Here is a 26,408-nt window from a genome sequence, read left to right on the forward strand (position 1 = left end):
ACAGCAGAGCTCAAGGGAAAGGAGCAAAGCAGAACCAGGGTGGACAGATGCAAAAGTGGCCAACAAAAATGAGCCTACTAGTCTGGTTGGGGCAGAGCAGAATGCAGCTGGAACACAGCCAACATTAAATATTTATTAAAAAATAAGCAATCAAGAGTCAAATCACTAACTGCACCCTCAGTGTTAACACTCATTTTCTCCAAATGCCATCCCCCTCCTGATTCTACAAACTTCTAGAGACTCACAAACCTTGTGTTTTACTCTGTGAGGAAGAAGTAGGATGGCTTCTTCCTTTGTTCCTGCTACTGGCCACCTGCAAGACTGAACTAGTCTCTTCATTTCAGTGCTTGTGTCTCTTCCTCTCCTCTTTTGTTTTGTCTAGTTAGCTATTTAGCTTTGGGGCCTTGTGGGTGGCTGCTTGTGTATTTTGCTAGGTTTGTGGGGTTTTGGGGTTGTTTTTGCCGTTTTTAGAATTTTTGGTGATGGGGGGGGGATGTGTTGTAATTTTTATTGGCACTTAACTTGTATCTTCAGCTCTTGGGAGACACTGCCCGGGACAGAAACTTGGCCTAAATTGAAATATAAATGTTTCAAGTTACTCTGGGTTTCAGAGAAATTCTAAAAACGTAACACAAATCCCTGAAAGGCTTCAAAGATAAGGCAAAAAGCAAGCGACAAAACGCCATTTTAAGTCCCCATTTTTAAGCAGATCTTTAGGAAGAAGATCTGTTAGGTGCATGAGAGCTGCACTGCCTGGGGCAATGGGACGAACCCCAGGTCCGGGTTTAGTAACACTGGAACACCTACACACTGTGCTTTCAGGCTGTGACTGGCATCAGCAATCCAAATTAAAAAAAATAATTCAAAATCTTCAATTTCTCCCTATCAGGAATTGTCTCATGAAAACACACCTTGGGTAAGGGCTGAGAAGTTTCAGGATCTGGCTCTGTGTATGTGCCTATGTATCCACACAGACATACATAGATACATATGTATATATTTCTCTGTGTGTGCATGTATGTGCATGTGCGTGTTTCTAAGATGTTCTCAGAAATCCTGTTTCCTGTTGGAAGATTCAAAGACACGAATAACCCACCCATGGACAAATCAGTTTCATATTCTTTACTTCTCAAGCCAAATTTTCCTGGTGATATATAATGAGATTTTACATTCTTTGTGCTCCATTGACTAATTAGATCAATGCAGGCTACTCCCCCTGTCCCTCCCTTTCTGTAGTAGGGACTTTCATCGCCCGTAGCTACACAAGTGTGGTTGCTTTTGCCAAATACTTGGAGATACTGCTAATGGCTTCATTTGAACTCTGCATTGCTGCATATTAGTATGGAGGAGGGTGGGTTGTGTATTTTAATCCATACTGTGATTGCTTTGATGTTGTTTGTAATGAGGAATATGGGTTTATTTATACATATCAGAGCTGTTATAGGAATTTGTGCTTCCCAAAGGATTAGATTTCCACTATCAAACAAAACACAGTGTATACTTAGAAGAAGGAGGAGGCTAACTAGAGGTCAATTTTCCACTCACAAACTACAGTGCTTAGCCACTCTCTCAGTTCTTTCCATTCATGGATCCAAACACTTTGTACAGAAAGCTATCAGTTATCCCCACGCTGCATGCAAGAAAACGTTCAGGACAGCACCACACACTCCTCTGGCTCACATGGAGCTGTGGCTAATGCAGCATTAGTGAAGCCACAGGAGCCACTGCTGCCTCCAGACTGACACTGCCACGCACACATTTTTAAAAAACCACACAGGAACTACCAAAAATAAGGATGCAAGTTTTACATCCTTGACAGACGGTGGATAAGAGGGTAGTAAGGATAAAGTTGAAGGGAAAGGTCAACTGAACATGTTTTTAAAAGGAATACAAAATATTTAACCAAGGGACTATGTATGGCTCCTGTTACTCCTTATTCTGAATGCTGAGACCACAAAACTGCAGCATTACTATTTTTTCCCTTCAGAAGCTCAAAATCAATGTTCAAATTATTGTCATTATTTAATCTTGAAATTAGGCATTTATGCCAGAGGCAAAAATGAAACTGCATCTCCACAGTATAGAAAAATGATAGCTCGGTGCAAGTCACCAGGGTCAAGTACTTACTACCCAAAACAGAGATAACTGCTCTGGAAAATAAAAACAAATTCACCACTAAATGAAGTTTCTGACACAGCTTACTGCCATGTAAATTTAAGCATAACTGTCTACCAGGTCTTACTGTACAAAAGCCTGGAAAATAAATCTGTCTTTCTAAACTGAGTTTTGCTTCCCAGCTGCAGGGGCTTTTATCATTTCAGCTTCACTAATTCCTCTTAGTGTCATTTAACCATTTACATTTAACAGGAGAATCTTTTAAAATTACACCATTTACAAGGGGAGAAGACTTTTCAGAGTATTTTGTGGACTGTCTAGAACTTCCTTTTCAGAGCAGATCTGCTTGGGGTATAGCTTTATCTCTTCATATTTATTCAATACTAAGTTTTTACCAGTTTAGTTACTTAAAATATTCTGGTGGAAAGAAGTCATGAGGGTGAAGGTAGAGAGGAGAGGATACACTGCAGAACTATGGGAGGAAGAGGCTCGTGGACAATACATGGAGAACCTGGATGCCCCTGGGTGCCAGAACTGTGCCCTGCACTCATGGATGTGTGACAAAGCCTTTTCCTCTGCCCAGTGAGCAGCACATTCCAATCACTCACTAAGGAAGCTTCTGCAATTGCTCCTTTCTTTAGGGACAGCAAACACCACCTGAACAAACCTCAGAGCACTGCTGGGTGACAGGATTCATGTGAATCATTCTCCCACCACACAAGTGACCATGTGAAGTGGGCACAGCGCCTCTCTGGAGCACAGGGCAAGGACAGACAGACACCCCCAGACCTGTGTGCCTGGCACTGCCCCAGCTGAACACATAAATCACATTTTACCTGCTACAGAAAATGGCTCGAGGCCATGTCTGAGCCTGAGTCCCCAGCTCACTGGCAGCAAGGATGACAAGCCAGGACACAGGGATGCGCAGAGAACCCTGTGTGTCAGTAGAGGTACAGACTCATGGAGAACCTCTTCCCCTGGTTTTATTAAATATGACTGAAAGCAAGACAGAGCATCAAAACAGATCAAAATAATGAAATTTTTACCCCTAGATACCAAGTTGACTTAAAAGAACAGCATTTTTAACAAGCATTCCACACATCTATTGGAAATGTTTGCGGGTTTTGAGCACGAGGACATGGGAGGAGGCAGCCACTGTGACTACAAAAATATCAGTTTCCTGTTTAAATCTGGGACTGTATTTAGACTTGATGGCTTATCGTCTGAGAAGTTTCTCTGGATATAGTGAAGGTTGGTTTGTTTGTTTACATTAAGGATAACACAGTTTCCTGACTTGGATCACAGTGTTTATATTTGCCAATTTCATGTCAATTGTGAGTAAAAAAATCAACTAATTTACTCAAAGACTGACTGTGGTGAATTTGTTCAGTACATCCAACCCCGATTCTTATTGTAAAAGAATTGGCCATTTCCACACAAAAAATATTTCAAGTTTTGGAAGTGCTCGGACTATGCAGCTGTTATGCAACAAACTATTAGATACTTAGAGGAAATTCCTCTCAAAAAGGAAGCCGAAAGCTGGTTTGATCATAGATAGGAGACTTCCCATGATCTTCTACTGCCTGTATCTTAATGACTTTGTTGGAGTCCCAACTCCATATTCAACACATGAGACTCTTTTTTACCACCCCAGACAGCTGGCACTGCCTACTCCATTGCTTCTCTAAGGAGCTGTCAAAAGAAGCTGCAACATGGACACAACAGAAATTGCAAAAAGCTAGGGTGAAAACTTTAACCCACTCATTTCGAAAGATACCAGGGTGAGAAGCTGCCAAGTGAGATGCTTCTGGGTTGTCTAGTACTCACCTCTCCAAAGCAGAAGATATCTGAGAACTTATTGAAATGAATTCCATTTCACTCTTTGCTGGGGTCTCTAACGGAAAAGCTCAAGTGAATTTACTTTAATTCACCAAGGTTGAAAAAGACAGTGGTTCTCAAGCTGATTCACCAATGGATTTGTTGCTCAAGAACTCAAAGATAAGAAAGGACCCAGATGTTATTGGAATAAACTGTTGGAGTCTCATGTGCTGACACAAACCTGACAGATGCTAACAGCATACAGATGAAAAGGGCCTCCTCATTGTCTTGTTTTGGCACAGAAAAATGTGCATTTGTACCAAGTTTAATCTGGAGAAAATGAAATTAACTCATAGCATGAGTATCCTACTCCACTTTGGAGATAAGACATGTTTAAGAAGTCTGTTTGCTGCTCCAACACTAAATGATTTGTGTTTTATTATCAATCCATAGCAGCAAATTATCTTTGACCTCAGACATCTTCCCTTTCCCAAACCTCACCGGCAACCTTTTATCCTTTCAACTTCTTTGTCAAGATGGAACATCCACCAACAAAACCAACTTGAACTTAGCACTGACAAAGCTGTCCTGTGCTACTGGATGCTTTACTGCAGTCACAAATCCAAACTATCAAAAGGCAGAAAATAGACGATGAAGTCACAGACTGTATGATATGTATGATATGACCTGTATTCTTAAAAATTGTGACAGCCAGCACTGATTTTCACACATTGTAGCACAATCAACAGGCAGATAACCATGAAAATGAAGGAAAGGGCTAAAAAAAGGACAGTTGTCTTGTAGATCTCAGAAGTAGAAGACAACAAAAACCATGGATGAGAAGCTCTTGACCACACAGGGATGACATCAGGTGCACTGGTTCTATGGAACACATGGGATTCCCCCCCCTCATGAACTGTCTCCATAGTGGGAACAAACAGGTGACAGACAAGGCAGAACTGTCCCAAGGGTGTTACATTCACACCAAACAAAACCCTGCTCATGCATAAGCACCATACAAAGCCCACAGACCCACCTTCCATAATGGCATGACTGCAAAATGTCAAAAACAAGGAGAACACAATGTTGCTTTTCTTGCCTGTGTGGCCATGCCAGAAGCAAAAGGCAAATGCTTCTACTGAGAACAATTTTGACATTTTGTCTGCTGCTGGATCCTCTAAGGTGGATTCACAAGACCAGAACATTAAAAGTGCAAGTCAAACCATACAGAGCAGAGACCAAAGGAGAGGCTGGGGCACTCTGCAAAGATGTTTTAAATCTCATCTGCTGGCAACAGTAAGTTTGCATTTATGCAGCATTTCATAAACCTTAAATTAGAAAGGCTTAAACAAGCTGGAAAGCACTAACCTTCTTCCACCACAGGGGCACAAGATGCTGAAACACTCAGCCAAAGGTCTTGCAGCAAGTCAGTACAAGCACCACCTACTTTTGTCCCCTGGGGATCTACTTTGTGCTGGAAGCTTTCCCCAGTGCAGCTCTGCCAGAAACACCCACTAGCAGAGGAACACCTCACACTGCAGGAAGGAGGAGTGATGGTGCTCTCAGGATAACACAAGTGCTCTGAGCAAATGCCCTTCCTGGCCCTTGCACAGGCTGAGGGACACGACTTCTTCCACACTCCTTACCTGCCCCGAGACCCAAATCTGACCATCTCCAGCAGTTCACTTAATGCCTCAATTTAATAATCTGTGAAGTCAAGCAGGGAACATCACTGCCCCTCACAAGAGCTCTTCAACTTTGTAGAACTGGGTGGTGCAAACTTTAATCCTTCTCTAAATAGGAAGTACTTATTTTTCACTGCCTCACAAGACACTCTAGAAAGTTGCTGCAAAATACAGTCTCTCCCTAGGGGAACAAATCCAAGCCTGGACCTTATTAAACCTCTGCTAAACACAACCAGCCTGTAAGGAAAAAAACCAAACCCCAAACCCAGGAGTCTTGCAATTACTCCTCTGGGAGAGTCTTCAGAAAGTTCTGGTTCTGACCTCTGCCATCTCCAAGATTCCCCAGGGAATCTGGCATTAATTGCTCATTCTTCTGTGCCCAACATTTCTGAATCACTAAGGTAATGTCACACCTTAGGATGATCTTTCCATTTTTAAGTAGGAATTCAGCAGGGCAATGTACATTTCTTGTACTTTTTTTCTAGTTTGGCCTAGCAGAAATTTCCAAAGCACAGCACAGCATTTGAGAGTAACTTCCAATTTAAGCATGAATTCATAGGCACGAGATTTCCCAGCTGCAGTGGTTTCTACACAAGCTGTCCAGGCAGTGACAAGCTGGGTGTTGAAAATTTGCTTTAGTTGACATTATTTTTGTGGGAGCTGTGCAAACAAACTCAAACAATTCTCTTTTTAATGCTCATGACAAACATTTCACTTGCATTTTATCAAAGACATTTTTGTCCTTTCAGTGCAGGTCCTGCTTCATGTTGCTACATGCAGGGAGTACTGGCTCTACATTCAGCTGCTGGTTGCAGCTTCTCTTTAAACCATTTTTAATGATTTGATTTAATAATATGCCATTAATATTAATATTCTGGTCTGACCACAGACTTGGGTAGTTCCTATTATTGCCAGTGAGGATGAACCTGCACCAGAAACTCGAGTATTCAGAAAGGGTTACACAGTTACAACAAGGTATATGTAGATTATCCAATGCTGCCTTATGACAAGACCATTTATCAGTGCAAAGCACAGAACTGCTTTTCCAAAAAGAAACACAACTGCTTTCCCTTCCAACAAAAACACCTGACACCTGCCAAATTGCCAATGCATCCAATGGTTCACAGATGTCTATCTCAAAACCATTTAAGAGCATGGGGTCCAGGTAAATTCACCCACTGCTCCACACTGAGGTCCCTCTAGTGGCACTGAATGTCACCCGCCCACAGGCAAAGTGGATGACACCTACACTGCCACACAGGGGCACAGCTCCCACGGCTATAGCTCGCTAACAGGAGCAGGAGTAGGCATCAGGCAGGACAGCAAGTGACAGGGAATATTCCTTCCTAACTCCAGATCCTTCTGAGTCTGCATAACATACAAGGCACATCAAGTACCCCTTAAGAAAGGATTTTCTGTATCACCTCAGACAACAATGCCATGCCTCCAGATGCGGCCAAGGTGAATAGGTCTTGTTGCTTACACACAAGACACAGAAACCTTCTGACTCCTACAGGAACACAGCTGGAGCCACGGGAGCTAACAGTACTGCTACCTCACAGGGTCAGACTGAAGAAAAGTAAAGCAAAGACAAAACCAAAGGAACACAAAAGGATTCAGTAAAAACAGTGTTAAAATAAAAGAAATATTTTTATTTATATTTTATCTCACTGGGAAAGGCAATTACATCACTTATTGTTCACAGGTAGCAGAGAATTTGGTTGAGACAAACAGCTATGGTTTCTGGGTTAAGAAACACTCACATATGAGAGCAGAGAGGTGAATGAGAAGGCTGATCATCCACATGGTTTGAGCACAATTTGTAAAACCCTTCTAACTGCTAAGGGAAGCGAGACCTGAAATCACACCAGATCTTTCATCACAAACATTGGCGAAACCGAGGCATGGAGTTTGCAGTTTTGATTATCTGATAAAACAAAGATCCATTCTGAGATGTTCTCAAGAGGCATGGGGTTTGAGTGGGGACTTTGCCCATGCAGAACTGTGTTAACTGCTGGGGCCTTTAACAGATGGACAGGCTCCAGCAAGGGAAGGTGACAGCAGGGTAGCTGGGCCCACAGCCTCGCTGCTTGAGCCAGCCTGGTAGGGAGCAGCCCCAGGGAGGAGGAACAAAAACCAGTTCTACTTTCCTAGAGACAGATCTCACCTGATTTCTCGCCAAGAACACAGCTTTTGTGACCAGGGCCTCTGCAGTGCTTCACTTGGTAGGTGGTAGCACTGGGGTTTTCAAAATAAGACACAAATATTAATATATGTGATAAAAAGGAGGCCAGTTTTACATTAGAAGTGACTACCTAGGTTCTAATGATGTTCTTCCTGGAAAGTTCCACCTTGCCTTAAATTTGCCAAAAACGTTTGATATTTTAACAAGGAATAAAACCAGATCCTTAACTAGGAAAAAAATGCATTCTGTCCTTGCCACCCATTTTACAAATCATGATGTTTTATTTTTAAACACATAGAATAATCTTACTAATAAATTTAAAAACACACGATCCAAAATTTCATATAACCACAAATTAGTTGGCAACATAATTAGAAATAAACCAAAGCAGTATCTGATCTAGAAAAAATGCATGTTTTTTTAATCTGGAAAGTAACTTTAAGTCAAGAGAAGAACTCAAAGGCAACTTAGAGGAATAACTGGCAAAATAAAACCTGACCAATCACTTGTCTTTCTAAACTAAGAGCTCTGCTCAAGGGGATTTATAAAGGTAAAATGACAATGATGAAATGCCAAGAATCAAGATGTCCCAATAGTTGGAATCAAGAGAAGGAAACTACCAACTCGACTATATTTCTCTGCAGTTTGTTACTCATTTGTCCAGCTATGAAAAAAATCTATTGACATTGACCATCAGTTTTAAGCTAAGAAATTTACACTTTAGAAAACTTCAAAGAAATTAAATATGATACAATCTCTTATCTCCTTAGTTTGACTGGCAACTGCTTAAAAACTGCTTTCCTGGTCTTGCTGAAAAGCACATTTCTTTTTCTGTTTTTCTTCTCTTCTACTAAAAATGTGAACAGCACTGACATACTGCTCCCCTTATTTCCTGTCTGCTGCTGCTCTCATTTTTATATTAGCACTAATGCAAAAACCACTGGAAACCATGCACAGGCTGGGCTTTAAAAAAAACAAGGTATTTGTCAACCTTTTAATTCCTCTGTTAAACAAAGGAAGAGAAAAACCACTCACAAAACTAGGTTTCCATAAGTAATGGAAAGAGCAATGCAAAGAATCTATAGACCCATTCTTTAAAAACTATGAACAGGGAAAAGAAGACTATGAAAAAGGCTGCCCTTGCTAGTTTTTGAAAGTAGAAAAAAATGTGAAACAAAAGGTCTGAGGAGAAAATAAGAAGCAGCTTTCAAAATAACACCACACAAAACACCACTGTGTTAGGAGAAAAAAAAAAAGGGGAAAGGGTGGAAGAAAAAAGGAGAGGAGAAAAAGAAAAAAAAAGGGGGGGGAGGAAAGAAAGAAGGGTGAAAAAGAGAAAAAAAGCCAATCCAACAGCTTGAGTGCTAGGATCTTTAACACTGCCAACCCACAAACCTGTCAAACATTTTCCTCCCATCTACTATGTGTCTTTCTTCAATTCTACAGTCCTTCTGAAAAGGGGAGGCAGAAGAAAAATGATTGCACTATATTTACATAACTGCACAACACGGGAGATTTATCAGCATTTTTGAACAGCCAAATCAGCCAAACAAATTGTCTGCAGAACTGCAACAGTAACCCATTGGAGCTCTTACCATCGGCAACATCACAAGTGTGTGGGGAGAATCAAATCTTTTATTATAAAAATCAATCACAATTCCCATTCTGTTCCTCGATCCCTTAAAAAAAAAAAAAGCCACAAAAACCTGAGTGCTGCTAATTTAGCCTTCTCACTAAAGAATGAATACCAGATAAAAAGGGAGCCGACAGCTGGCCCAGAGCCAAAAAGAAGGCTTTCAGGCACAAAAATTGCCCAGAACAATGTTCTGCACTCAGAATTTTTTTACATGCAACTCTGTACAGACATGACAGGCATATCTGGCAACATGGCTAAGAATATACATTTATGATGGAGTACACTGCCTTTAAAAAGGAGAAATAAATTAGAGATTAACGCCTTTTATGCAAGCTGCAAGGAGAAGAATTCCTGGAGCAATTCAATTCAGCTCAAGGAACAAGGCTTCTTTCAAAAAGTCACCCTTTAACTGGGAAGGGCGCTTCTTTGCAGGGAGCCTGAACTGAGAAATACGCAGCTCCTTGCTTTCTATTTATAGTCATTCAGGCAGTGAATAGCCTCATTCCAAATGCCACAAGGCATACTCACAACCTTTTATTCCAGAGACCTGATTTGTGTTTCATTTCAAAAAGTCCAGCCTGATGAGGAGAAAAAAAAAACAGCAAAAAAAAAAAAAAAGAAAAAAAAAGAGGGAGGGAGAAAAACGGTACACGTCTTGCAACACAAACATTTTTTCCCCCAACTTTTCCTTTATGAAGCTGGTGCTGGAGAGTGTGGAAAAGAGGGTGGGTTTTTATTTAGAAACTTCCCTATGGGAAAGGAAAGCAAGTGGAGCTTTGGAAGTGGATGCATTTTTACTCATTTAACACTGAATGCCAGTTGCCCTGCAATTTAAGCAAGTCTGGGGGAAGGAGAAAAAGGAGTGAGGGGTGAAAGCATTTCAATTACTTGGCTTTGAAGGACCCTTCTGAATGAGAAAGAGACAGAAAACACTTGTCAAATGCAAGTTCAAGTGAAAGCCACTTCTGCCAATGAAGTGTGCAGATGGCTGTGGGGGTTCCGCTGAACCCTAACTGGGCCTCTATTATGTCTTTATTGCTCACAAAAAGGCCAGGGTCACCTCCAGTTTAGAATAAGTTAGCATCCTTTCCCACAGAATGACTCTGGTCAATCAAGCCAAGCAAAGGAAGTCTTCCTTTGAGTGACTGCTATCCCATCAGTGCACTGAAGAATTTTTAGAAAGGATAAATAGACACAAAAACCTTTGGTCTCATCCACACTACCGACATTTATCAGAAAAATTTCCCACCACTGCAGACAACCTTGGGAGAACCAGGGGAGGCTGCTGGTGGCTGTCATGTGTGTCTGTTAGATTTCTCTCTCCTCAGGCCAGAATGATATGAGTCTAAAAATGGTACTGACAGCTTTCAAAATTTCACTAATAAGATGTGGCATGAAAAGCAAGTTCCACACCTTTATTTGTAGTGGGAGCTCTTCAGCAGCATGAGAACCTCACCAGGCCAGCCCAGCACAGCAAGTTCCCCGTTTCTTACAGCATCCACGTTTCATGTGTTTCACAAGTAAAAATTGCAGAAATTTATGCTGACAGGCACCTGTGGTACCATCACCTGCCCTCCCAGAGTTGCTCAAGACAATCCATCTGGAACATTCCAATATGATCTTCTGTGGTGTTGTGAAATACCATCACTAATGCAGATGGCCTTAAAAAAGGGACCCAACAGAGCTGAAATAGGAGGCTGGAATTTGTGTGTGTGGTAAAAATATTTCTGTATTCTTCATTAAAGAAGTTCATACCTAAGGTCACTAAACACCAAGAAAGGGTTCAAACAAGAGGAGGGGGAGGACTTCTTTCTCAGTGAAAAGTTAATTCCCAAACTGTGGCATATTGGCACAACTATCTTCAAAACATCAGAGAAACAAGTCTCTTCCCACACTGGTATAAGACTATTCATGAGATCTCAACTCCTGGACAGCAAAACCACCTTCCCTCTAGGTTAGAGGTCAGCCCAGTGGCAAATTAGCATTTTTCTTGGGAAAATACAGAAGAAAGTAGGAAAATGAAATCATAAAAGGTAACAGTATTTAAAGGAAATCACTCATAGCTATTGGCAAACAATATAGCCAGAAACTTCAAGAAGGTTACCAAGTTAAAACCTCTCCCAACTATCCTACCTGCTAGTCTGACAAACTCAAAGTTACTCCAACTTCAATAGAAGCCAACTTTTTCTAAGCAATTGGAAAAACACACACTTATTCTGTGCTAGAATATACATCTGGCTCTCTTAAAGGGGAGGCTCATTTCCACTCTTCATAGGTACAGAAGCCTTTGTGCCACTACACACAAAATCCCTCTTTTAAATACAGGAAGCTGATCCCAGCAGTGGAAGTAAAGCAGAATTCTCTCCCTAGCCAGAGGAAAAGGGTGATTTGGAATCAGATAGCCTAAAATAATTCTTCAGGGAGAAAGGAGAGCCCCAAACATGTACAACTCAAATAATTCTTCAACTTTGTAGTTTAATACATCCTCAGGATTTCCTCTCGATAAATATGGCAAAAGCTGCACATACAGAAGTAATTTCTGAGCGCTCCACAAAGACCAAATTTAGAAGCTGCCTGTCAGTTGCTTCTTTTTTAAGTTGTCCCTTTAAAAGAGTAGTACAAAACAAAAGAGTTCCTGGATAATTACACAAGATTTAGAGGGTTTTATGGCAATAAAACAGTAGCTCTAATAAATTGCAAATTTTTATAGATTAATATAAGTTCATACTGGTAGAAATTTGAGTGTGGAAAGACTCAAAGGAGTATTTAAACTGTACTTTTTTTTCACTTTGAAGCTATTTGATACAGTACCAAGAGGGGCATAAAAATTTTAAGAGAATGTCTGATCAAAACCATCCCATGGAGGGATCTCTTTCAATCAAAACATTATTTGAGAGTTTTCTACTAGGGCATTAAGTGACGTGACTAACACAGGCCACATTATCTCCTGCATCACCTAGGTGGGACAAGTCCCTGATGCAACTGCTCCTACACAATGGGGTTTTGCTGCAAGGCTGGTTTTGCTCGACTTCTTTACAGATGAGAATTTCTGGTTATTTATGATGCTGAAACCAAGGTCAACTAATATGAACCTTGCACTTGGAACACAGAAACAGAACTCCTTGATGTTTTTCAGTTCCTGAAAATTGGGGAAGGGGAAAAGAGAGAAGGCTAATCCAGCATCTCAGCACAACCTCTAATGAAAAATTCTCTGTACTACAGAAAAGATCTGCCTTTATTATGGAAAACCCATTTATGCTCAACAGTAGCCCAGACAACAGTCTTCACTTCAGACATGTAGCTGCCTTTTCCATATGTATGGCCTAGGCTGTGAAGAAAAGAACTGGCATTTTGAATTTGATTTGTAGTTAGTTATCTGGGAAATGTCAGCTTGAAGAATTAAGAATGTGCTCATGGCACCTCATGCTGCCAAGGAGACCTGGTACACACCTTGAGGACTGAAGCCCCCACACCCTGTCCACTGGGCTGCTGCATTGCAGCCAAAAGGTGATAAAGACCAGACTAATTGAGTCCAGCCATCATTCATCTCAGAGGCACTGCACCATCCCTCCCCATCCAATCCCACCCAGAACAGCAGAAAAACATTTTCTCAAGAAAATTTTGCTGAAGAATGGAAAGTTTTATGTATCTCCAAGAGCACTGCTGAACACAGGATGGAACCAGCCACAGCTTGGGTGTGTTCTTTATAATTAACACTTTCTTCTTCGACATTGTCATACCTTTCACCTGCTCAGGGCTCAGATGCAAGTTCACCTGGCAGCCAACACTGAAAAGAGACAGAAGGAAATTCACCTTCATAAATTTATCTTCTTCCCTTTGGTCAATGAGTCTCTCTGCTCTGTGAACACTTCCTTTCTACTTAGCTTAGAGCAGAAAGGTGTGACCCTTCTGTTCTCACCTAAAGCATCTAATTCTGTGAAACTGGATCTGACTTTCTTCAACAGCTCCCACACTTGGCAAAACTCTTCCTAGAAATAAACAAAGCTCATGTGGTGCAAGGTATAAAATAACATATTGAAATGCCTAATTAAGCAGTAAGCAAAACATAGACAAACTGATCTTGTAATTAGAAGAGTGAAGCTGGAAGGCTCTGTGCCCCTGAACAGGATATGTGCATTGTTTGTTGGCAGGTAGAGGCTGGTTTATTTCTGTGTTCCAGAAAGAGGTCGTATCACATCAGGAAATCCTGAAACACAGTTCAGGGTTTAGAAACATGTAACAGACTCAGAAGAGTTTCAATCCTCTCAAAGCCATTAAGATCTGAAATCACTCACCAGTCTGACCTGCTGAACATTACAGATCATTGTGTGTCATCTCAGCACTCTGTTCCACACTACAGACTGGTGTCTACAAGGCTGGACAAACTGCAACATCATTTCTATGACAGCAAATTAGTCAAGATCATTCCAAATATACATGAGCAGAAAATTCTTCATTGCAGAGGAAGGTGGGACGTCCCTGGGAGTCTGAACTGAGGTGCTTACTCCTGACCCCAAATCTGAGTCTGGTGTTGCAAGCAGAACACAGCCAACAGATAGATGAGAGAGTGGGGATTCTTAAACAAGAGAGAATAAAGATCCTCTTCCCCTGGCTGCCAGGTTTCCTTCTTCCTACAGGTGCACACCCCTGTGAGGCTGTACATAATTTTGTAGAAATAGAATTTGTTTTAGTCAAAGATACAGCTCTCTTCCCTCCATGAAAGTCTATGTTCCATACCAGCATGGTCCCTCTGGGAAGAGCAAACATAACTGATCATCAGGGTTATCAAACTGTCACAGAATTCACAGAATCACTAGGTTGGAAAAGACCTTCAAGATCATAGAGTCCAACCCATGCCATAGCACCTAAAGAAAACCATGGCACCAAGTGTCATATGCAGCCTTTTTTAAAACACATCCAGGGACGGTGACTCCACCACCTCCCCAGGCAGACAATTCCAGTACTATATCTCTCTTTTAGTAAATAAAGAGCCCTGTAACAACATTTTAAGGTAGTCCTTCCTCCAAATGACTCCTCCTATCCATTCAATGGCTACGAGGCTCCTGGTCTAAACTGGTCTCAAGCTCTCCAGTACAGATTATACCCCTCCAGAAGCTTAAAAGATAGTTGGTTACACAGCAGGTCTTTGGACACTGCCACAAACAGAGCTCTCATGTGACAGAAGTTTGCTGAGCACCTCTCTTCAGGCAAAACAAAAATCCCCATCCACCTACAGCAGCACTCATGCTGGCTGGTTCCTCAAGCTGAAGGCAGAGCAATAGAGAGGCCTGACAGCTACTTCAGACTAATAAAAACACAGAGATACATAATGCTCACAAACCACACCGACAATCCCCAACAAAAAAAACATACCCAACAGCCACACACATGCACACATGTCACTCCTCCAACAGCACAGCTTAGTGCCAGTCAGAAGAGCAGTGCACTGCAAACAGAAAAACCAGAAGTGGCAGCATCCAAAGGAGCTGCGGGAATACAGAGCTCTGTGAGCAGCAGGGACGAGCACGAGGTTTGCCAGCCCAATTCTGACATGTGCTATTCAACACAAACACATTGTATGTCAACATCATGTGCTGCAGATCACACATGTAGCACTTGCAGTTGGAAAGGATGTAAACTACCAATTTATCAGAAGTAAAAAATATAGGATGTAGTGAAAAATATAGGAGATAAATATCTTATTCATCTAAGGACCACAGTGTAACATGCAATTCGTAACATTTCTTTGCCACAGTTTTAAACTGAATCGAATGTCAGTGAAAAGTTTCTAAAAAATCTCACTGAAATTAAGGCTCCCTCACTATTTTAAAACAAAATAATTGTATTAATGCACCTGCCTATTTAGACTGATCTAAGATTGTAGCTCTGTTCTTTTAATTATGGGGATCCTGCATTCCTTATTTCTACATCCATTTAACTTTTCTGTTCTCATATATTAATAGAAATATGCAGTGTGGGAATTATTTACATTAATATAAGTATAAACTAGGACTTCTGAAGTGCATTTACAGAAAAACAATGTTTTGAGATTTATACAGCTAATTAGCATGTGGCAATAAGTTTAAATTCGTTATTATCCCTATAATATTTGCCTGTTTCAGTAAACCAGTACAGAGTATCTTCCAAGTAGTTTATTACACTGCATAGTTTTTTTAAATCCTTTGCTGAAAAATGAAACACACAAACAAAAATGTATCAGTTATGAGAAAATGTTTCACGTATAAACTAAATACTGCATCTTTTAGGTCATATAACTGGAAAATAAAGTGCAATATGTGAAGTATATTTGGACTTGTTTAGAAAAGGCAACTTTAAATTAGTTTAATAATTATTTTTTCTCCCCAGTACAACTGACTTCTACAAATCATACTCCTATATTTAAGTTGCAAATTGTTCCAAATAGCCTTTTACATTATTTACACAGAATGTGATCAACAACACACTAATTATAAAGCTTGTTCCCTGAAAACTCAAGGGCAGACCACACAACTGTACCTGGGAAAGAAATTCCAGAGAGCTCCATGATCATCATCTGGTGCTGGCTTACACTTAAAACACCCCATAAACTTGCACAGCCTTACTGTATGTGATATGTTATTGGGTATGTGATAGTTATGGGATTATGGATCTCCCACAGAAAAAAACAAACGAAGGACATTTGTTAACAGAGGGGAAAGGGAAGAAAGGGAAGAGGGCAACAAGGGGAAGCTGCCAGAAAGGATAGTCTGCTGAATGCTTATTCCAAGAATATTGCACAAGCTCAACTAAATTGCATACATAATGACAGGCAGATGAAAATTTCATAATTGCTCATTATGCAACTATACCTTAGGCACTTTAAGCAAATACTGAAGAAATAATACATGGGAAAACCTGGCTTGCCATAAATTTTTTAAAAGAAGAATTAGGAAACTATACACGTGGGCCTTTGCTTCTCTCTCTGCTGGAATCCTGTAATCCTTATTAATCTGCTGTTTGTTCCTGGAAAGTAACTTTTCTCTGTCAGTAAAATCCAAAGTTCAGTTGGTTTAATCCATGCCCTTTACTTGTAGCTGAAGCTGTGTGGATAAACACATGATTTTGACAGACACGACTCAAAATTTGCTATCTATTTTCTATCTGCCATACTCTTTATCAAAATAATTTAAAAAAATAAAACCTGGGAACAGCATTCCACAGGGTGCCAAATTTGCAGCGAAAGCCCCGTAGGCTCCTGTCACACAAAATTTTGACAAGCCTTGCCAAGTGGTTTCTCCAGGATGCAAACTGCTTGCAGAGTGACTGGGCCCTTTGTGTGGCAGTTGAATGCTGCAGATGGGAAGGTTAGCAAAGGGCTTTGACAGGAAAGGGAAACTGCTGTTTTCACCCTGTGAAGTTCTCCATGCACAAATAAAACACAGTCTCCTGCTACAGGGTGATGCTTGGTGTACCCTCCACATCTCTGCAGAGATTATTTTCTAACTGAGGAAGAGTGCACCCAAAAGTAATGTCACAGTGTGTTAGCAGAACTGAACAAAACCACCCCTGAAACCAACCCACCCACCCACCCACCCAGGGACATTCACAGGGCATTTCGGACCTGAGGTCCAGGAAAAATAGGACAGATGCCTCCAGCCTATCAAATTTCCAAGCTGTACAAAGTTCATTCACTGTTTAAGAACTTTACATTCAAACAGGCCTTCCCAGTGAGAGTAAGATGACTCCCTGCAGATCTAGAATACCAGAAGCCAGTGCAGAATACCAAGCAGAGACACACACCAATATGCACTGGCTATATTCACTCTCGTGCTTTGCTCTATGTAGAAAGCAGCTGAAGGCATGCCATGTGATGAAAGCAATTCTCAATTACCATCTAACAGCAATTTGGAGTCCCATCTTCAGCACAGACAAGGCAGCACCTTCTTTGCTTTCTGCAGTACAATGCAGATATAGAGTGCAACTTTCTGAACTGTGTAGGGGCAAAATACTTGGTTGAAGACTTTCTCCTTCAGGAGCACTCAGCATAAATCTGAACATCATTTAAGATGAAGCAAGAACTCCCTCCTTAAGTGTAGCAAGAGAGTAAATCATCCAAAACATCAGCTTTTTTTTTCTTTTGCTACCTAATGAGCTACAAAATAGTTACAGCTTACTACCTACCATCCCATTTGTGCTGGTTTTAGGTGATAACAGAAACTAAATTTATCCAGTAACATGCTTCAATGTACTTTTAGGTGTCTATTGGGGAAGAAAGAGAAATCCCAATAACCAGCTGGGTCAACTACAGTATGAAATATAAATATGTATCCTCGACTTGAAGTCAGCTGATTTTTGTTTCTGACAAGCTGTGGATGCAACATACATACATACAGAACAAATCACAGTTTGCAGCAGCAAACAAGCCAGCTGAAACAGTAATCAGTGAAACCAACATAAAGTTTGAGCAGTAAATAAATTAAATAGTAGCAGTGGCTGCTACTAAAATGGCATGTTCTTGGCAACAAAACACAAGCAAGGGAAAATGAGTTTTTGCTGAATGACTGCAGCAGCAAGTGAAACTGGAACTGCCCCACCTCAAATGACATACAACGAGGTTTCATGCGTATTAGGGCCAGTAGGGCAGCATGAAAGAAAAACAGAGTGAATAAAAAGCCCTTACATTGGTTTCTCTGGTTTTCCTAGACTTTGATGTCAAACCAAACGGGATTGCTGCATTTGCTGCCTGACAGTGAAGTAAGACAGACAGACTGAACAGATTGCTTAACCCCATGAAACACAAGGCAGCCCCAGCTATGAAAGGTGGCATCTGGAGTGTTCCCCGTCCTGCAAGCTGAAAGGTAAGGGGAGACAGGATCTCGCTGGTAGTCATCAAACCCAGTATTAGCTACTGCCAAACACTCAAGTTAAACTTCTGGAGCTAGCAGATAGTCTAGTTTCCTCTCTTCCTGATGGAAAAAATCTTTAGAAACCAGTCATTCCTCAAAGTCTATCTAAATTGTCTATCAAAAAATGTTGCTTATGCTACTACCCCAAACAACATTAAAACTCAATTGATTTCACAGGCTATGACCAAGGTAGAAATTGCCCTCCTCAAATTCAGGCACAGACTGCCTATATTGTTTTCAAAGCAGTAGGTACATTAAAATTTACCTCTTGTCCACAAATCTGGACATCACATAATCATTAACGTCCTGAAATATGGCTTTCCAGGGCCTCCATACCCACTGGCTCCTGTAGACGAACCCTGCACTGTCTTTTGCATCCAGCAATTTTAGATAGCAGTTCCAAGCACCATAGACAAGCCAAAACATCTTTTAAACAAATTTTACCTGAGTGTCTCAATTTGTTGCAAAAGCCTCAGGTAAAACCTGAGATTTCAAGCAATTAAATTACACTTGGAGCAATGTAGGCATAACAAACATACCATTTCTTGCAGAAATTTTCTCAACCACATGAATGTACTTCCTTTCTTCTCAAATATGTGTTGTTATGCTAAGTATAATTTTAATATTAATAAAACAGCAGACTCCTCCAAAAATGGGTAAATGTACCCAAGACAAAGCTGCGTATCACTTGTTTTCTACAAATGCACCCAAGTATGGCTCTGTTACTCACCTCAATTTTATCTGTTTTTGCATCTCCCCAATAAAGCTTGTTTTTCTCAAGATCCAGTGCCAAGCCATTAGGCCACCCAAGAGAAGTATTCACCAGAACTCGCCTTTCCGAGCCATCCAAATAAGCACATTCTATCTTTGGGCTTTCACCCCAGTCTGTCCAATACATGTAGCTGTAAATAACAAAAAAAAAAAAAAAAAAAAAAAAAAAAACCAACAAACAAACAAACAAAAAAAAACAACAACAAAAAAAAACCAAAAAAAAAAGAAAAAAAAGGAAACAATTAATGCATGCAACACCAGGACAAGAGTTAAGGTCTGTGTCACTTTTGAAAGAATTTGCTTTTTGCTTCCCCAGCAGCAGCAAACAAGCCAGCTTAAACAGTAATCAGTGAAGACAATATAAAGTTTGAGCAGTAAATAAATCAAACTACTGAGAATATGCAGTGGCCCCAATTCCTTCACAGTTAGGATAACACTGAAGATGCAGAGAACAGAAAATTCAACCAAACACCCAATGCATAGGTTCATTGAGGAACACTATATTTAGAAGCCACCTAAGTGCATAGTTATTAAAGGGATGAATCAAGAAAACCAGTAATTTCCTGAATATCTGACAAACGGCACAGTCATCATCCTGTAAGCTGCATGTTTTCACTTTCAGGAGACCATGAGCTGGATCCCCAGACCAACCACAGGGCTCTCACTAAACACCAGACTTACCCCATGACAGGATTGAGCACAATGGCTCGAGGCTCATCCAGGTTTTCTGAGATAAGGATCTTCCTGGACGTGCCGTTCAGCCGCGTCACCTCGATGCGGTCCGTGCCAGTATCAGTCCAGTACAGGTTCCTGGCCACCCAGTCCACAGCAATCCCATCTGGGTGGTTGATCTCCGTGGTCACCAGAGTCTGGGCCCCAGTGCCATCGAGGTAGGCACGACGAATTGCCCGCACATCATCATCAGTCCAGTAGATGTAGCCTTCCACAGGGTCATAGTCAATGGCAATTGCATGTCTGATGTTGTCTATCTGCAGAATAATGTCAGTGAAATCCGGCATGTCCAGGGAAATCCTCCTCAAGTCAGTTCTTCTGGCGAGCAGCAAGACTTCCTCAGCACCTGAGGAGAAAAGCATTCATGGCATCATTTGCACTGCTACTGATGTGAAGATTTCAGTGGAGCATAGCAGGCTCTGAACTGCTACTGTCACTGCAACAAGAAGACATTTCCTTAAATAAGGACATCAAGCTTTCATGAAAATATAGACTTGCTTGTATTTTAGATGGCAATTTCTCCCAGCCTTCTAAACTAATACAGACCATAGCAATCTGTCTCTAGAATCTAAAAAAGTAGAATTTGGTGGGTGCAGGTCCAAATATTTCATCACATTATAGAGACTTGCTCAGCCAAATGTCTCACTAGCTCTATCAGTGCACCAGACAAGTTTTCACATGTGCCCTACGCAGTAAACGACAGGGGCTAACAGAAGGCTGGAGTATTTTGTAAACAAATTCCATTAATTATTTACTCCAGACAGTCCACCAAGAAAACAAGTCACAACCACAGCAAGTATTTATCATTTGGCCACAGATGACGCAGAACTATTCTAAGGCAATAGGATTGCTGTTCTTTTCTCTCCCCTATTCTTTCTCCCCACTGAAGAGTTTTCCTGCTTGTGGAAAGGGTGCCAAACAACAACTTGGAGTACATTTCAAGGACAAACGGGACCTTCAGTTGACTGACACTGAAGTGGCAGCTTCTTTTATTAATGCAAAAAAGGGGACAGACAGCAAATGTGCAGTTGCTTAATAAAGTTTCCCCACATGTACCCATGCATGCTTCAGTAAAAAAAGAGAAGTATGTGAGGTTTTTCCTGCTTCTGTTACCAAGTTTATGTTGGGTTTTTTGAAAACTGACAAGGAAACTTTATTGTTTAGCAATACTCCAAAACTGGAAACCTAAATAAAAATCATTTGTTGTATTTCATCCAGACCACCAAACACCACTAGGAGGTGGCAATTTCCAGTTTTCCCCAACAGCTGAGGCTGAATCAAAATGGTCATCATGGGGCCATATCTAAGAATAACAGAAATTCAAATGTTCATGAGAACATTCTTCTGAAATACTTCACACCTAGACATGCTTATGTCGTTCTGAAGACACAGAAGTTGAATCTATTGGGCAACACAACCAAATTTACATTCACTATGGGTGCTGGATTTGAGTTTGGAAATCAGAGTTTAGCCTCCATATATCATCTCAGAAGCTCTGAAAAGAAATAGTGTTCAGGGCACAAGTGTATAATGACAGAAAGGATTTAAAAGAGCAGTATTTTAATATCATTTAAGCACCTCAAACTACCTCAAGCCATCACAACTCTTAGATGAAGCAGTGCTGCTCTCCCTCCTTGCTTGTTCTCACTTCTGTATCACCCGGCCTCACATGCAAGCACAGCATGGCCTTGTACCATGGCTGTGTGCTGCAAACCACGCCAAAGAGCTGGTCCAAACAAAAGCTAACTCAGTAGAAATGAAGCCATCAGCCCAACCAGACCTGCAGAGCTCCATAAACAGCTGTGCTGGCACAGTGAGGGGCTCCAGCAAGAATGCTTCTCCCAGTCAGCATCAGCTGACAAGGTCTGGTAAGGACAGCATCACTGTGAGGGAAGGCTTAGGCAGAAGAGAGAAACAACAACTCAAAGCTGAAAAACCCCCCGGAGAAAAGGGAGGAATGAAAGCCCATGCATTCATGACAGCAAAGCAAGAGAAACACAGCAAACACAGCAGAACCAAATACCTCATGTAACAAAGTTTTATGTCTAGCTTCTAGACTTGTGAAATATTTCATTATGGGAGTCAAAATAAAAACTGTTTAGTGCAAGTAAATTAAAATTCATGCCTCAGAACTCAACATGGAAAGGGTGATGTATCTGGTCATCTAAGTGTTGTAGACACAGAAGGGTTTTCAATTGTACATTTAAAAAACAGTTGAGATGTTGGAGTTGCTCTTTATTTAATAGAGAAGACTGGAACACATGGCCCTCTGTCTCGGGGAGGATGATGAGCGAGTCAAGAGTTTCTGGGTTAGGATTAAAGAGCAGAGCAGGCAGGGTGACACTGCTGGGGGTGTTTGTTCCAGGACACCAGATCAGGGGGAGCAAGTGGATGAAGTCTTTTACAGAGAGCTGGCAGGAGCCTCCCAGTCACACACCCTGGCTCTCATGGGTGGCTCCAGCCACCCCCATCTCTGCTGCGTGAGCTGAGCACACACAGCGCACGAGCTCCTGCAGAGCACTGATGTCAACTTTCTAACACAGGTGATGGAGAGGCCAGTGAGGAAAGATGTGCTGCTGGACCTTGTACTAACTAACAACCAAGAACTGGCTGGGATGTGAATGTGGGGGCAGCCTTGGCTGCAGTGACCAGGACACGGTGCAGCACAGGATCCTGCAAAGAAACGGGATCCTGAGTAAGGTCCTGAAGAGATAACTGATCTCTTCAGGCATCTCCTTGAAACAATCTCGTGGGAACATGCCCTAGAGGGAGGAGGGGTCCAAGAGAGGTGGCTAATACTCAAGGAACAGCATGGCAGCTGTTTATACACTCAGGTTTATATCCACCTTAACCTCTGAATTTCTACTATATCAACGTGCCTGCAATCATAACCTTAATACTGAAGTTACAAGTACTGTGAAGCAGAGGACCACCAAATACATGCCCAGCAAGTGATAACACAGCAATTACAAATATTACATGTATTTCTAGGATAACCAACATTACAAGCCTCATTGCATGGGAACAAACAGATAAGAATCAAATGCATATGTTTTGCCTCTTCACACAAGGGATTGCAGGGTCACCTTGGTTCACTGTAAACAAGTTCAGAGGAAGCAACCATCAGTCTAAGGCCCAGATTGTGCCTAGAAATGCTGACTAGACAACAGGCTGAAAGACACTGTTAACACCCCCTAAAACTCACAAGTAGTACCAAAACAGCCTTCACTTTCTAACAGCAGTAATAATTAGACTCAGATTTATCTTCAGCTCCGTGACAGGTTCACCTCTGCATAAGACCATGTACTTATTTGCACTCAAAGTATTATTCTGACCAGGAACAGGACAGCCCAGACACCTTGAATCAGCTACATGACTAGAATCTTCTTGCAAATCAAAAGAAACAATTTATTTCTGACATGTCCAGCTGCTGTGACTTTTTCTCCAAGCAAACCCTACTGCAGATACAGTCCCAACCTCAGTTCTGTCCCATGGACATATACAGCTAAAAATAAACAGGAAGAAGAAAACTTCTCCCTGCTGATCTAGCAAACGAAAAGAAAATCTTCAGTTGACAACTGGGACATTTTGTTGGTAGTTGAATGAGATATCTCTTGGTAATTTCTTCTATTTTCTAACATACCTTTAACTGAGGCTTGTGGGGGAAAAGAAATAATAAGGGGAATGAGCTACCTGGTTAATTCTGTAGGGATGGTTAAAATTAAGTGAAATATTACACAAAAAGACTCTTGACAGACATGCACCTACATCCTTGAACAACAAAATACACAAGAACAGAGAAACTGTTACCACAGCATGTATCACAAAGTTACACCCCCACTTGAAAGCCTGTAATAGATTGTTATCAGAGGCAATTTTTGATAGGTGCAAAAAATCCTGTCTTTTATTACAGCACAGTTTAAAATTACAGTTGGTTATAACTGTATTTGACTCCATTAACAAATTTCTGCTAGAGAGAGAGTTGGCAGCAGGCTCTGAGCACAACACCAAGAGGTGAGAACTTGATACTGGTTCTCTCTAAAAACCTGGACAAACACGCTTGTCTGGCTCATTAGTTTTATCTGTATCATGGAGGTATTTTGATTATTAATGTTGGTAGGAATGTTTTCAAGGCTGCAGAAGTGCTGTGCTATGACTTGCCCAGTGCTATCCTAGATACCCTAGAATCTGCTTAACACATTACAGCCAGCTATTTACCTAGTGCTAAAGTGCTGTAACATACATTTAATTAACTTCATCTTCAAAACCTCTCTCACTGCAGTCACTTCTCTAACCACACGATCAAGAGATTCCCAACAGAACTGCTAACTGTTACAACATGATCATTTATAACCACACAATGAGCAAAAGCCTTTTTGGAGAGGAGTGGGAAACGCAAGCTATTCCAACATCACAATTGCAGCAACCAAACACTTCAGCAGCAGTTTATGAGTAGTTCTCTATGCAAACCATAAATAGAAAACCAGGAGGGACTAGATCAATCTAAATCTTCCATTCAGAAAACATTTTAAAATTCCCATACTCTAATTGTTTTACTTTTTCAACTAGTTTAAATTTTGAACTGCTTATTTTTCTCTATTCAGCTCAAGCTTTCTGCAGACCTTCAAGAGAAATGTTTAGTAGATCTAATTACCATAAGAGCTGATGAGCTGTTCTGGTTGACACACAATCACAGAAAGGTTTGGGTTGGAAGGGACCTTGAAGATCATCTAATTCCAAGCCCTCTGTGAGAGGCAGGGATGCCATCCACTAGATCAGGTGGCTCAGAATCCCATCCAACCTGGCCTTGAACTCTTCCAGGGATGGGGCATCAGAACAACATCTGAGTTTACAAAAAAAACCCCCAAAAAACAAATAAGAAGACTCTAAACTCTATTTGCAATTAATAAATCCTACAGAAACAGGTTAGGAGACATTTTTTTTGGCACTTACACAAGGTGCTTTCCTGCCATACCCAGAAATCAGTATTTTGAATATCTATGCTAGGATATCACTCTTGCTTTGATTTGGTTGGTTTGTGCTCTTGTTATTAAAAATTCATGCTTCACTGCTGGAAACGGCAACTGTATTCTATTTGCAAAACTAACTGCAATCAGAGCTGACAGCAGCAAACAGGCATCTCACCAGCTTGACAAGACCCTTTTTTATTCTTCCCTTGGCCCACTTCACGTTTGACAAGTAACAAGACATCTATAACACGGTAACAAATGCTCCAATTTATTCACCCAACCTAAACATGTGGACTGCAGTGGCTGCCTCTGTTAATCTTTGCCAGAAAAGGCCACGCTATTCCTCTCCCATTTGTCTGTCTGCTAATTAGGCTGGAACAATGACCTATTGTAGGACTCATCCCCCAGTTTTATGTATATGCATGAGCATGCACCTGCATGTACAGACTCAGTCTCATTACAAACAACTCTGGAAATCTCGAGACTTGTGGGGAGAAAAATCAGATACACTCTAAAAACAGGAAAGGTTTTAGCTCTGCTCCAAAGAACAAAATGGTAAGTGCTTTCTGAAAAGCGTGTGTTAGAAGTACTTTGACTGCAGGCAACTCCCTTACAGGCTGTTTGAGCTCAGCTACCTCAGCGCTCTTGATAAACAAAATAGATTTATCAAAACAGCAAGGGATTTTGTTGGTTGCTGCAATACAGTGAATTATCTAGCAAACTTCCAGTGTATGGCAAAAGGGGGCCAGAGTATGGTTTTGGGAGAAAACATGGACTGTATGAATATTGGTAACACTACCATGATGTTTAATAAGCTTTTCAATATTCAAAACAACTACAACACCTTGCACAAGGGTTTAACATTAGTCACTCTTCACACCAAAAGAAAAATGATGCAGTGAAACTGACTGGATATAATTCAACAAAACTCTGTAAAATCCCCTTCCTGCTCCTCAATCTCCTCAGAAAACAGTAGTATTTAAGGAGTTGAAAGAAACTTTAGCAATACCTAGAAATAAATGGAAAATCTTTTTATACCTTCTCCGTGGTTACCTTACTAGAGCCAGTTGCAACATGAACAGCACTATGCATTCCAGTCCAGGCTTTTATTTATCTTTCAGTCTGAGAGGAAGACAGGACTGCTTCTTCTTACTGTGTGACAGTGCTGGGCTGGGAAAGGCTGCCCAGGTCCTCTCCAACTGGACACTGCACATGCAATTTAAAACCAAGGGCTGTGTGCAGTGGGAGTGTGCAACCAGCAAAATAGAAACAGGAAAGGTTTCTTTGAAAGAATGTTTTGAATGGCCACATTCAGACAGGACTTGATTTAATTGAAAGGTAAGTAAGCATAAGGAAAACTAACAATTGTGACAAAGAGCGGAAATACCAGAGCACTTACGTAACTCATAAATTACATCATTTCTGTCTGCATGGTACAGGGAAAAGCTATTGTCTCCTGTTTCTTCCACTATCATAGAAGCAGACTTCTAACTTTGCCTGAACCAGAAAAAATACCTACAAATCAGAGTTTTGACACATTCACACAGCCACCTAAGTGAAATCACACAAATGGAATATTAGTTAAACTGCACAGCTGATAAGATCATTAGC

The 26,408-nt window shown here is 41.0% G+C and overlaps 1 protein-coding gene across 3 annotated transcripts in view; it reads right to left on the bottom strand.

The window, feature by feature from the left end:
• LRP5 (LDL receptor related protein 5) overlaps positions 1–26,408 on the bottom strand; it is a 125,231-nt gene that overhangs the window by 39,324 nt on the left and 59,499 nt on the right. For all 3 annotated transcript variants that reach the window (XM_064714694.1, XM_064714695.1, XM_064714696.1), the window contains exons 6-7: positions 19,777–20,173; positions 19,055–19,226 (exon numbers count right to left, since the gene is read on the bottom strand). In XM_064714694.1, the coding sequence (XP_064570764.1) occupies positions 19,055–19,226; positions 19,777–20,173 (569 nt within the window). The remainder of the gene's footprint in view (positions 1–19,054; positions 19,227–19,776; positions 20,174–26,408) is intronic.

The sequence above is a fragment of the Zonotrichia leucophrys genome, chromosome 5, assembly GCF_028769735.1.
Source record: "Zonotrichia leucophrys gambelii isolate GWCS_2022_RI chromosome 5, RI_Zleu_2.0, whole genome shotgun sequence".
In the NCBI taxonomy this organism is placed as follows: domain Eukaryota; kingdom Metazoa; phylum Chordata; class Aves; order Passeriformes; family Passerellidae; genus Zonotrichia; species Zonotrichia leucophrys.